We start from the raw sequence: 12,225 nt of genomic DNA, 5'->3' as shown, positions 1-12,225 counted from the left end.
TATTCAGATTACCACCTATATAATCTATAGTGATTACTATTGGTACTGAAGGATTACTAGATTCTTTTATTATTTGACAATCAAACATGGTAACGTCAGTAATATAAGATGATATTAATAGAGTAATGGGCAAGGTTGTTCAAAACCGGTTAACCGATTTTGTAAACTGAAGTGGTTTTTTGGTTCAAGAATTTTCATGAATTGAAACCAAATAAATTAAGGGGAAAACCGGTTTTGAACCAGTTTTAATTTAATATTTAATATATTTTTTAATTTAATAATTTTATAATAAACTGGATTTTATTTTATTTATATTTTAATTTAATATTTTTATAATAACTGGTTAGTAAAACCGGTTTCGATTAACCGGTTTTCATATTCTCCTAAACCAGTAACCGAACCGAAAATTCGTTTTTATATTCTTTGAACTGAAACCGAACTAGTTTTTAGATAACCAAAAATTTGATTTGGTTAGAGTTTTTACATTTTTTCGAACACCCCTAATAATGAGAAATTACCCCCAATCAAACACACCCTACATAAAAGTGATGGGATATTCTTTAATTTGGTGGGAAGTTGTTAACATTTAAGATGGTCGTGTTACTTTTTGCTTTTTCTTATTTTAATGTAAATCTTCTACCTTACACAACCAAATCCAATGAGTTAAAATCATAACTTGTTTGGATAGTTATGTTAATGTCTCTAAATGAATTTGGATAGTTATGTTAAATGTCTCTACTCTCTAATCTTGAGGCAGAAGGCATGCGACTAACACTTGTGGAAGAAGGGGTCAACAGCTTGCGAAAGAAGGGTAAATCCAGTCTACACGGAATCAAAACTTAACTGCGCAAATAAGCAATCGAGATTTCAGATTGAGCGCCAAAAGACATCTCTTTTTTAATTATTTTTTTTTTTTTCACTTTTTCTTTTTAACATTATTTATTATTATCATTCTCCTTCAATTTCATATTCATTTCATGTCATTTTCATTTTCACCACAAGATTTATATTTATTCTTTTCTTAAATTTACATAAACAAATCAAAAATTTTATTTCCATTTCCATTTCTATTTTCTATATAAACAAACAAACAAAGCCTTGAAAACTTTTGTATTCAGGCGAAGTGAGTGGGAGTCTCTGCCTTTCTCTCTCTCTCTCTCTCTCTCTCTCTCTCTCTCTTCTCCAAACCTCTGCAAAACCCCTCTGGTACGCCTCTTCTTAATCTCTTCTTCAATTTAATTTTATTTATTGATTGAAAAATCAGACTTCTCTTTGATTCTTTACGGTTATTTCAACTGGAAATTTGTACTCAATTTTTATATTTTCCTGTATAGTATAATCTCTCTATTTCCTTTTTTTTCTTTCCTTTTTTCTTTCTTTCTTTTGTTTGTATCATACCTAGATAATGAAGTGGGAGCAAGAATAGATAACTGTCGTCTTTGAATTCGAGTTCTTGCGACCAAACGCGGTTGCGAAATGTTTCTTTAATTGAATCATTGCATTTTGTGTATATATGTGAAGCATTGTTTAGCAAGAAAGATTTTATTTCAAAACTTCTTTTTTGTTGTATAAATTATAAGATTGTGTGTGATTTATTATGCTTTGTGAAACTATTTGATTATTTCTTGGGATTTTTGTTGTATAAATTATGCGACTGTGTTATTGGTTATGCTTTGTGAAACCATTTGATTATTTCTTGGGATTTTTGTTAACTGAAAAATTGGTTAACCAGATCAAAAGAAAGTGAAATTGGGTGCTTAGTGATTCTTTAATGTTACTGTTTTGGGTTTCTATATTCTCTAGGTATATAACATATGTTCATGAAGCTTTATTTATTTTTGGTTGTATAATTTGAACACTGTTCTGTGTACTGAATTGTGTGCTCTTGTTGCTTTGTGAAGTGTATTAGGAATGGAAGTATCTAGTTCAAACGGATTGAACAGTGACATTGAAGAGAAGGCATTGAACAGTTTGCTTGACGTGTTTGGTTCTATGTTTACTCTACAAGAAATAGCTTCAGCTTATTGCAATGCTGGACGAAATGTAGACCTGGCGGGTGAGTTTCTTTTTGACCAGCAGGCAAGCGTCTCAACCTCCACTACCCAGCCACCTAACGGTGAGGCAAGGTGTAAAGAATCGTCAGAATCAATTAATATTAATATTTCGGAGCCTTTATATGAAGCAAATGGAAAGTTCAGAGCTTCAAAGACAAAAGGGCGTACAGTTTCAGCAGGCACTATTTCTAGTGTTATTGGTAAAGATTATGCTGAAGTTGTTCAGCCAGCTAATGGTTCTTGTGTAGCAACCAAACCATTGAAGTTGGATTTGGAGTTTCCCATGTCTGAAATCTGGGGAGAAGAAGCTAAACCAAATCCCCCAAAAGATGACCTTCTACCCAAGGATATGGAAGATTTTCTCTTCAAATTGCTTGGAGAAGGGTTCCGGATGGAAAGGGGTGTGATTCGAGAAGTTCTTGGTATACCAAATTTTACAACTTTACCATATGTTCTAGTTGCTATTTTCATTTTTTGTGTCATTGAATCTATGTTTTTTTATTCATTCTCTTGCTGGATTGCGTCATTTAAGTTCTGAAATTTGTCAAGTAAAATGCTTTCATCAGTGAGTTTTTCTGGTGTGTTCATGAATCACTATGGTTTATTTATTTCTATCAATTACTTCTTTGTCATGAAGTAGATGTAAAAATTTTCTAAGAAAATAAAAGAAGTGGTGGGTGGGCTTCCTTATGAGGAATCTATGGGAACTCCAGTGGAGATGGAATAATATCTCAACATTCTATAAATTCTCAGTAAAAGATTGGTCAGTGCCCGCACTCCTTTTGGTATTTGATGTTTGGTAGTCATGGAAGGAATCATATTGGCGTTTTAGATGTATGAGTAATGAACCAAATTAGACCTAGAACTAACTAGGAACCAAAAGCGTTGCTTTGTCAGTGGCTTGTAAAATTAGTAATGTACTTGCAGGATTATTTTATCTGCTATTTTTTAACTGCGACATCCTTAGGCAATCCTTCGATATTTCTTGAGGAGTTTGGGAATGTTTGGAGACATTTCAATAAAACCAGATGCATTATGCTAAATAAGTATTAACACAGTTGATTCAATCAGTCTATGGGGCAATTTCTGTCTAGAGCTAATAATTGTGTGAGGAATCAATTAGGGAAATTTGGTTCAGAATTGTTTAGGAAACCAGTATGGACTTATAGTATTTATTTTGATGGTTTCTGTGTTGTCATCCTAATCTGACTTTATATGAAATTTGCAGAGAGTTGCGGATATGATATGAAAAAGGTATGTATCCCTAATATCTTTTTTTTGATTGAGGCCTCTGTTTTACTTCTTTTTTTTTTTATTTTTTTTCTCAATTTCACTAAAGGTCGCCTTCGTTTTTATTATCATATCAGGTCAAAAGGCAATTCTCATATACTGCTATCGCTGTTTAAGTTATGTTGCAAGAAGAACCTTTTGATACTGATGAAAATTAGCTTTTGATTCTTCCTAGTATGGGGAATAAGATCTTTTGGTGGTTTTCAGTAGTCGAACAGAATACACTAGTTGACCCAGTATATTAGTCAACTGAGAAAATTAATAGACTGTATGCTTCAAGGCCTGTAAAAACTTGCACAGAGCCATTACCCTGACTATAAAATGACCTTTTGAAAAAATTATTTAGGATTTTATATATTTATGACATACCTTGAAATAATGTTTGGCCTGCTAACTTTGTGTTAACTACTATAACCCATTTAGCTGATACAGGTTTACCTTCTTTGGTTCATGTAATCAATTAAGTAATTCTTCATACAGAAGGCGGATAATTTTTTATCTTTGATTCTGCATAGAAGTCATAGATTATGTTTCAAACACTTAGAACTTCTAAACTTTTCTAACCTTTTTTCTTTTTTTTTTTTTTTTTTTTTTTTTAACTGTGCAGAGCATGTTGAAACTACTTGATCGTTCAGAAGAGACTTCGGACAGGAGAACGGAATCTCTTGATAGATCCTCTGAGAAGGTTAGTGTTATTGCATCTTATTCCCTAACCCGTGTGCCTATAGTTGTGATGATGATGCATGCTTTAATCTCATATAACTGCTAGTTATTAGTTTTGTTTTCTGTGAACTAGCCTTACTACTGTTCGGGCTACAGATAAAATATATATTTGAGATAATATGGAAACCAATGTTGGGATGGAAAAATTGCAGTTGAGTTTACAGTACATGTAATTTTCCTGTAGGGTAAAGTCATCAGTTTGATGAATGTGAGAGAAAGCTAGTTGATAATTTATCCTGGATAGATGTAAAATTCTTCTTACATGCCCATTGCATTTACTTAATTCTTCTTTATACCATTACTAAAATGAAAGTTAAAGATGGTGGCTATCATGTCTATACTAGAGATGTGCATGCGAATCTGAAAGTAATAATCTTTCTATTCTAGTTAATTTGTGAGAGTAATTACTACATCTCTTAAAACTCTATCTTTGAGAAATAAGATGGAGTGAGTAATTACCAGTGTCTTTATTTGTGTTTTGAAGTATTATGAAATATTTTGTGGAGGTAATAACAATAATCCTTTTGAGGTTTCTGAAATAACAAGAATACCCCGACTATTAAGTTTTAGGTGTTAAAATTAATAGTAGAAGGGAAATTAGGTAAATATTCATTAACTCATAATAGCATAGATCCTAATGGCTCACTAACGGCAAGAGGATTTTTGTTATTTCAAAAATCTCAGAGATTCTTGTTATTTGATCAAACCTTAAGGGGGTAGATGTCATTAACCCTATTTTGTAAGACCAACTTAGTACTAGGGTTATTTTGATGATTTCCTTTACAACATACATTTTCTGCATATTTTGTTTTTTTTTTTTTTTTCAATTCATGTATCACTTTATTCTACCACTCAAGTTGCTTGAATTTAGAAGAAAAGAAATAATATTGACCAGCTTAGGAATGCATGATTCATGGTTATTTAAATTCTGTTACTTTACACGTCTCACAAAATATCTTCAGTTTAGATATAAATGTTTGTGCTATATCTTAGGTTTCCTTGTTCTTGGAGGATCAGTTCATGTTAAGTTAGTAGTTGGTTTTTCTTTTCTATCAACAGTTGGAAATTAACAGTAACCTTTTCATTGATAGATGTTTCTTTTTTTATGATTTTGTATTACAGTTGACGGAGCATCCAAATTCCAAAGGACTTGATTCTCAAAGAAACTTGCAACAGCAGAATTCTTCTGGATGGTATTTAAGTTTAGAAAATTTATTTCTTCTCAATCTTTAGGAAGCTCTATATTATTCCCTTCAAGAGTGCAGGGGCTGGGGCCAAGGAGAGCGTTAGGAAGAGGGAAAAAATGTCTGGTCCCCCAAAGTCATGTTAGCTTTTTGCTTGTATTCCTGCAGTAGTGGAGATAACGATGCCAATAAAAGTGGAACAAAATTGCCTAGACAATCGAAAGAGAGAAATGAACTCCAGAAGGAAGTTTTGGCTGCTTTGTTTTATGCTCCTGAAAAATTTGAGGAATTGCCTAAAAGAACACAGAAGGCTGTGGCTGTCAGGAGGTCTAGAGCATTCGGAACTGTGGTCAGTGAACCTCCTAGTGACTTTATACCTGAGCCCAAGGCTAATGTGTTTCCCTGGCAAGAAGACAGCACAATAGGTGTGTACTCTGTCAGATTAATTTCATCAATTGTATGTGTGTCTGTATCTACAGTTACAATATATCATGTGAAAGAAGAGTGCTGTGGATCTGTAACATTACCTATCTTCCATGTAAGGGAACAATCTGTAGCACTAGTTCATACATTGTTATAGTGTTGGAAAAAAATCATCAGTTTGTGCAGAAAAAAGGAAATTGATCTTAGAAATTGGTTTACATGCTGTAAATGATGGTCTAGTCCAACCATAAGGATCTGTGATTTCTGAGGAAATAGATGAGAAACTGGCTAAATTTATATTTAACCTTATGTTGTCTTTTTTCATTTTTCTTACCGTCAAACTCTCCTTTCTTCTCATCAAGTCTATTAGTAGTTGCAGATGAAGATGAGGATGATGGCTACCAGGCTCTCCGTAAAGCTGTGATGGAAAATAGGGGCATGAGGAAAGAATATTACAAAGCTGTAGGTTCTTATCTAGCTGTTCAGCATTAACCAATGTTTTATATTGATGAAAGGTGCAATTTTATTTGTGTTAATTGACTTAATTTTAAATACTAAGAATATGAGTTCCTTGCCAGGCTGTTGCTGCATTCGCTAGCGGTGACCGTGTTCTGGCAGACCAACTTATGGAAGAGGTAAGATTTCAATCTACTATCATTGAAGAGTATTATGACCATATTAAACCTGAAGTGAAATCTGGACACTTGGATTGAAACTCTTGCTATGTTAAAGTATTTTACTATGGATAATGAATGTGCTTTGGCATCACAGTTGGCATTCAAGATGCAGACTAAGTTTTCTTGATTGATTTTAAGAAATTTATGGACTTGTGTTTTAAAAGCCAAGTTGTTATATTAACTTCATTACATTTCTGTCTCCTGTTGCACTGAAACTGTAAACACATAAATCATGGTAGTGGCATAATTGGCAAAACCTAGTTTCTTTGAGGCATATCACCTTTAACATGTTAGATTGCCCATTCTGGAATCAACATGATTTACTGTGAGTGCTGTGGGTATAACAGGGACATCGTTATCATGAAAAGGCGCGTCAGGCAGATGATGAATCTAATCAGAAGATTGTTGAAACTAAGTTAGTAACATTTGCATATTTCCTTTTAATGTTGTAGAGAAGGGGGAAATTGGGATAGTGATATCTATTATCTGTTTTATTTTATTCTCTCTGCTGTTCATTGGCAGAAATGCAGAGACAGAAAGCAACATGCTACTTGACTTGCATGACTTTGAAGCAAAGGAGGCTATTCGTCTTTTGAGATGTCATCTTTCAAGAATTTCGGGCATCTCATGTGAGTCATCATTTATTATTTCTATTTGCTCTCAGTTTGTGTCATTTTATGTGAAATAAATCCGATCATGGTTTTCTGCAGCATTCAAGTACCTCAAGGTCATCCTAGAGACAAATGATGCAGACAACAAAAAGGGAACTCGTCGACGCCAGGTAAGACTAGCTAGTTTGTCAATTGTCCGAACTTGTCACCTTATGATCATTCCTGTCTCTAACTTAAACTCTTAGCTCTACATAAATTTATGTTTTGTCACACAAAATAACTTTTTTTTTTTTTTTGATAAAACCCACCAATTGACTTCATTGATTTATTCTATTAGCAGTTGTATGAGTGAGATATGTTTTTTTTCTTTCCCCCTAATTCAGAAGCTGGACTTAATATCCCAGACAGGTGGAAGAGAAGGATTTATGTATTTGTTTATATTATTATCTGAACAGGTTATGAAGCTACTAGACAAAGAATCCATTGAGTGGAATGAAGAAGGCGGCAATCCTGGAACAATACTAATTCGTATAGATATAATCGACCCAAAACGTTTGAGTTTTGCTAAGAAGTAGTGTTCAGCATGGAATCAGGTTGGTTTCTCAAAATCTATCACTATTATACAAAATACAAAGAGGGAAAGGTGATGGTGTGATGGGTAGTACATATAAGAAGCTCATTTGATACATTGTAAAGTTTCAAGGAGCACATTGTTTGACTCTCAATCATTTTTGTAAGTTCTGGTAGATGGATGAAGTTTGAAGTGGCCTTGTTTTTTTTATTTGTCATGAAACATTGGTCGGTGCTTGTTTTTGCAAAGACACTTTAGTTCAGTTTTGGCCTTATCTTGCATTTAGCTCGTGTAATTTTTGCATAATCTATTTTGTTTTCTGACTGGAGCTTTCTCCTGTATGTTTGTGTATTTAATGTTGCTCAATTTCTTATTATAAACAAATATAAGGTAAAGAATTAATGACTCCAAATTTTGAAGTCAAAGTAGTCAACTATCTCAACCTCAACAACCTTAAATACTGTGCAACTTAAATAGGAATGTAAGGGTATGTATTGTTTGGTGCACGACATTGTATTAGTATAGTATTGTGTAGTATCATATAAAATTATACTAAATATAGTATGATGTTTGGTGCATCATTGTATTGTAATTATTTTTCTTTAGTTTGGTATACAATATTGTATTACATAATGCTATATAATATTATACAAAATATTATATGATGTTTGGTGCAGCATTTTATCTTTAGTTTTTCAATTAATTTTTTAAACAAGCATACATTGAAATTTAATAATTCGTTTAAAGCTTAATTCTTTTTATTTTTAACTTAAATTTATAATAGTTACTAAAGAAAAGAATAATTCATTAGCACTAAAAATATTTGTATTAATGTTATTTTAAATCAATAAATATCTATATATTTTAAAGTAATTAATAACTTATAAAATTGTCAAAGTAAATGTAGTAACACAATACATCCTTTAACCTAAACTTGGTATTAATTAATACAACCCTTTTATTTTTGGTATTCATCATTATTAATGGACATGTATTGAGGACTTGTACATTGTATTAGCTAATAAAATACAATTTCCATCAAACATTGTATAATATTATTTAGTGTTGTACCCTTTATATTATACAATGTCGACCAAACATACCCATAATGCGTACCATACATACCTATACACTACTCTTTATACTATACAATACCCATAAGGTTGTGTTTGGTTTGGGGTGATATAAAATTAATCTTGTAATCTTTGTTTAAGTTTCAAGATTCTCTTATTTGGTTGTCAAGTAATAAAATATTACGTAATCTTTTATTGCAAATAATGTTTATTATTAGTAATACTGGGGGTAATCAGGTTACCTTCCCCATGGGTGTTAATATAAGATTACCGAGGTAATCTTAATTTTGACCCTATTTTGCCCTTAATCTTTTATCATTTCGGGCACATTTGCCCTCATATGTCTACCAAATAACAATTACTCAAACTCTTTACATTTAAGAATTTAGCTAAAACACCCCAACCACAAAAAAGTTTAAAAGTTAACAAAATACCCCTAGCCATCCAAGACCATCGATGGCCACCAGCGAAAGTCATCATATCGGCACAAGATCGAAGGGATCTTGCAAGTCGTGTGCCGGTAAGGACGTTTCTGGCCATAGATTTGTGATCCCTGCCGAAAATGGCCAGATTTGGCCGTTTCACAGCCAAAGATATGACCGTAAAACGCCTTAGATCTTTGGTCGTGAAATGACCGTCATTTCATGGCCAAAGATTTGACCTTTTCACGGCTAGATCTATGGTCGTTTCACGGCCACATCTTTGGCCGTGAAACGGTCATATCTAGCCATTTTTTGTCGTGGATCAAAGATCCATGACCGCATTAGGTCTTATTGGAGCACAACCAGCCAGATCCGGTCGGTCGTGCGACATTACGGCGACTGCCAGCAGTGGTGGCTGGCTGTCAGCGATGGCTTGGGGTGGATGGGGTGATTTAGCTACAAATTAAAATTTTATATGGTTGAGGTGTTTTAACATAATTTCAAATATAGAGGGTTAAAAAACTAATTTAAAAAATAATACTATATTATATTATTATTTTAAAATGAGGACAATTTAGTAATCTATATAACATACTCACTCATTTATCCTCCCAACCAAACATATTATTATAATATAGCCACAAATTTATTCCAACCAATCAAACACATTTTTCTAAAGATTCTCTGGTAATATATCTTTCCAGTAATACAACATTCCCTAATGATATAAGATTCCCTGAACCAAATGCACCCTAAGGTGTAACTTAAACCAATTATACAAATAGTCATAATGCAATTGAATTGTACTACATTTAAGTTTTATGGTAATGTTAAAACCTGAGTCTATGAGACCATTTTTAACTTATCTCTACCTCCTAAATTTAAATTCCAGGAGTTCACAAGGCAAAAAGCCATTTTCACTTTTCTGCATCGCCCTCCTCAACATAACTTTCTTCAATTCCAGTTGCTCTTATATAATAAACTCATCGCAACTTCAAAATATACCAAATGCCTTCTTAAATGCACCTTCATCGCTAGGGGTGAGCACGGGTAGCGGGTAGAACCGGAACCGGGGGGTAGAACCAGAATCGGAACCGGAACCTACCCGGAACCGATACTGTGTGGGTAGGTTCCGATTCCAATTTTTTGGAACCGATACTGTGCGGTTCTGGTTCTGGTTCGTGTGTGGAGGGAACCGGAACCTGTAAAAAGGGTACCCTGTTGGAACCTGTAAGAGGTACCCAGTTTGAAACCGATTTTTGGAACCTGTTGGAACTGTTTGGAACCTTGGAACATGTTTAGAACCTGTTGGAACCTGGACTACAATGAAATTTGTGGAAATGTGAATAATGGAGGGTTTCTATTATTTTACATATAAAAAAATTTAAATAGAAAAAAAGTTAATTTTTAGAATAACCTAATTAAATAAATATACGAATACAATTAACTTATTATATATAAATTACACCATATTAAAAGCTTTAATATATTATATACATTAATATTAAAGTTTGATAATTAAGTGAATAATTGGAATTATGATCTAATTAAAAGTGTTTTACATTTTAATGTTATAAAAGAATTATTTTGAATAAAATAGTATATTGATGAGTAATATATATTTAGTTATTTACTTCAATTATCAAATTCTAAGTAATCTATAATAAATTAGTAATTAATTAATTATATATGATAAATTGATAACATTAATAAATTTAATTACTAGAAATATCATACTTAATCAATTATAACATTATATTATAGTAAATGATTACTTCATTAATTATAATTTTATAATTACTTAATTATTTTAGTATCTTAATTATAGCATTACATTAATTGATTACTACTTAATTAATTGACTTATAAGTTATAACATTTAGTATATTACTATTAAATAATTAAAAATTTAATAATATAGCATTACATTATAGATTTATAGTTTAATTCTTAGTCAATTATACTTTTATTATAAACATTAATACAAACTTAATAAATGATTAAAAAATTAATAATATAATTACATAAAAATTTATATATGATTATTTAATAGTTAATTCACTATAACATTACCTTATAGTATGATTATATAATTAATTAAACATTATTAATTAAATGATTACTTAATTGATTATGACATTATATTATAATATTACTAATTACTAATTACTACATAACATTAGCATAATACTTAATTAAATGATTAGAAATTTAATTAATTACACATTACATTATAAATTTATAGTACGATTATGTAATAATTGTAAATTACATTAAATTAAATGATTACTTAATAATTATAATATTCTATTATAAATAAATAAATTATAATTATATTAAAGACTTATAGTATGATTACTTAATTCATTGTACATTTACTATTTCATTATAGTATGATTAGTGATTACAAATTAATTATAACATTACATAATTAGATGATTATTTAATGATTATGACATTATATTATAAACATTAATTATACATTATTACATTACATATATTATGATCACTTAATTAATTATAGTATTACATAGTTAAATGATATTAATTAGTATAAAATTTATAACATTACATTATAAACATTAGTAATTTACTACATATTATTATTACATTCTTAATTAAATGATTAAAATTTTAATTAATTATATATACATTAAAGATCTATAATCTGATTACTTAATTCAATAACATTACATATAGTATGATCACTAAATTGATTATAACATTACATAATTAAATAATTATTAATTGATTATGAGTTATGATATTATGTTTTAAACATTAGTAATATAATTACTACTAAACATGAGCAAATATAATAAATGATTAGAAATTTAATTAATTTAACATTACCTTATAAACATTTCAAAACATTAATTAAGTTACATTATAGTTAAATAATTACTCAATTAAATTATAACATTATTATATTACATATTATGATCATATTACTTAATATAGCATTACATAGTTAAATGATTATATAATTAGTTATGAATTATAAACATACATTATAAACATTAGTAATTACTATATTATTACATTATGTAATTAAACGATTAAAAATTTAATTAATTATAACATTACCTTATATATTTATAATATGATACTTAATCAATTAAACATTCCATATAACCATTAGTATATAATTAAATGATTTGAAATTAATAATTATAATATTAAATTATAGATTTATA

At 30.4% G+C, this 12,225-nt stretch overlaps 1 protein-coding gene across 3 annotated transcripts; it reads left to right on the top strand.

Moving 5' to 3' along the window:
- The first annotated feature begins 1,154 nt into the window (after window positions 1-1,154).
- On the top strand, window positions 1,155-7,874 carry LOC116121415 (putative nuclear RNA export factor SDE5). Of its 3 annotated transcripts, none has more exons than XM_031407376.1 (12): window positions 1,155-1,206; window positions 1,902-2,476; window positions 3,283-3,308; window positions 3,952-4,029; window positions 5,190-5,260; window positions 5,420-5,676; window positions 6,054-6,136; window positions 6,253-6,309; window positions 6,699-6,766; window positions 6,874-6,980; window positions 7,062-7,132; window positions 7,418-7,874. In XM_031407376.1, the coding sequence occupies exons 2-12, from the start codon at window positions 1,912-1,914 to the stop codon at window positions 7,535-7,537; spliced, it is 1,503 nt and encodes a 500-aa protein (XP_031263236.1). In that variant the 5' UTR covers window positions 1,155-1,206; window positions 1,902-1,911; the 3' UTR covers window positions 7,538-7,874. The 3 variants fall into 3 exon arrangements, with proteins under 3 accessions (XP_031263236.1, XP_031263235.1, XP_031263234.1); XM_031407375.1 differs by having other exon boundaries at window positions 6,048-6,136; XM_031407374.1 differs by having other exon boundaries at window positions 6,045-6,136.
- The last annotated feature ends 4,351 nt before the right edge of the window (window positions 7,875-12,225 follow it).

This window comes from Pistacia vera, unplaced genomic scaffold (genome assembly GCF_008641045.1).
Source record: "Pistacia vera cultivar Batoury unplaced genomic scaffold, PisVer_v2 Contig979, whole genome shotgun sequence".
NCBI lineage: Eukaryota > Viridiplantae > Streptophyta > Magnoliopsida > Sapindales > Anacardiaceae > Pistacia > Pistacia vera.
Note: the sequence above shows the minus strand (reverse complement) of the source record. Positions and strands in the feature narration are given on the sequence as shown.

Excerpts from the sequence above, each read along its gene's own strand:
- LOC116121415 (XM_031407374.1), top strand. The coding sequence starts at position 1,912 with ATGGAAGTATCTAGTTCAAACGGATTGAACAGTGACATTGAAGAGAAG. Across the intron at positions 2,477-3,282 it reads TGTGATTCGAGAAGTTCTTG|AGAGTTGCGGATATGATATG; the intron begins GTATACCAAATT and ends TGAAATTTGCAG. Across the intron at positions 7,133-7,417 it reads AGGGAACTCGTCGACGCCAG|GTTATGAAGCTACTAGACAA; the intron begins GTAAGACTAGCT and ends TTATCTGAACAG.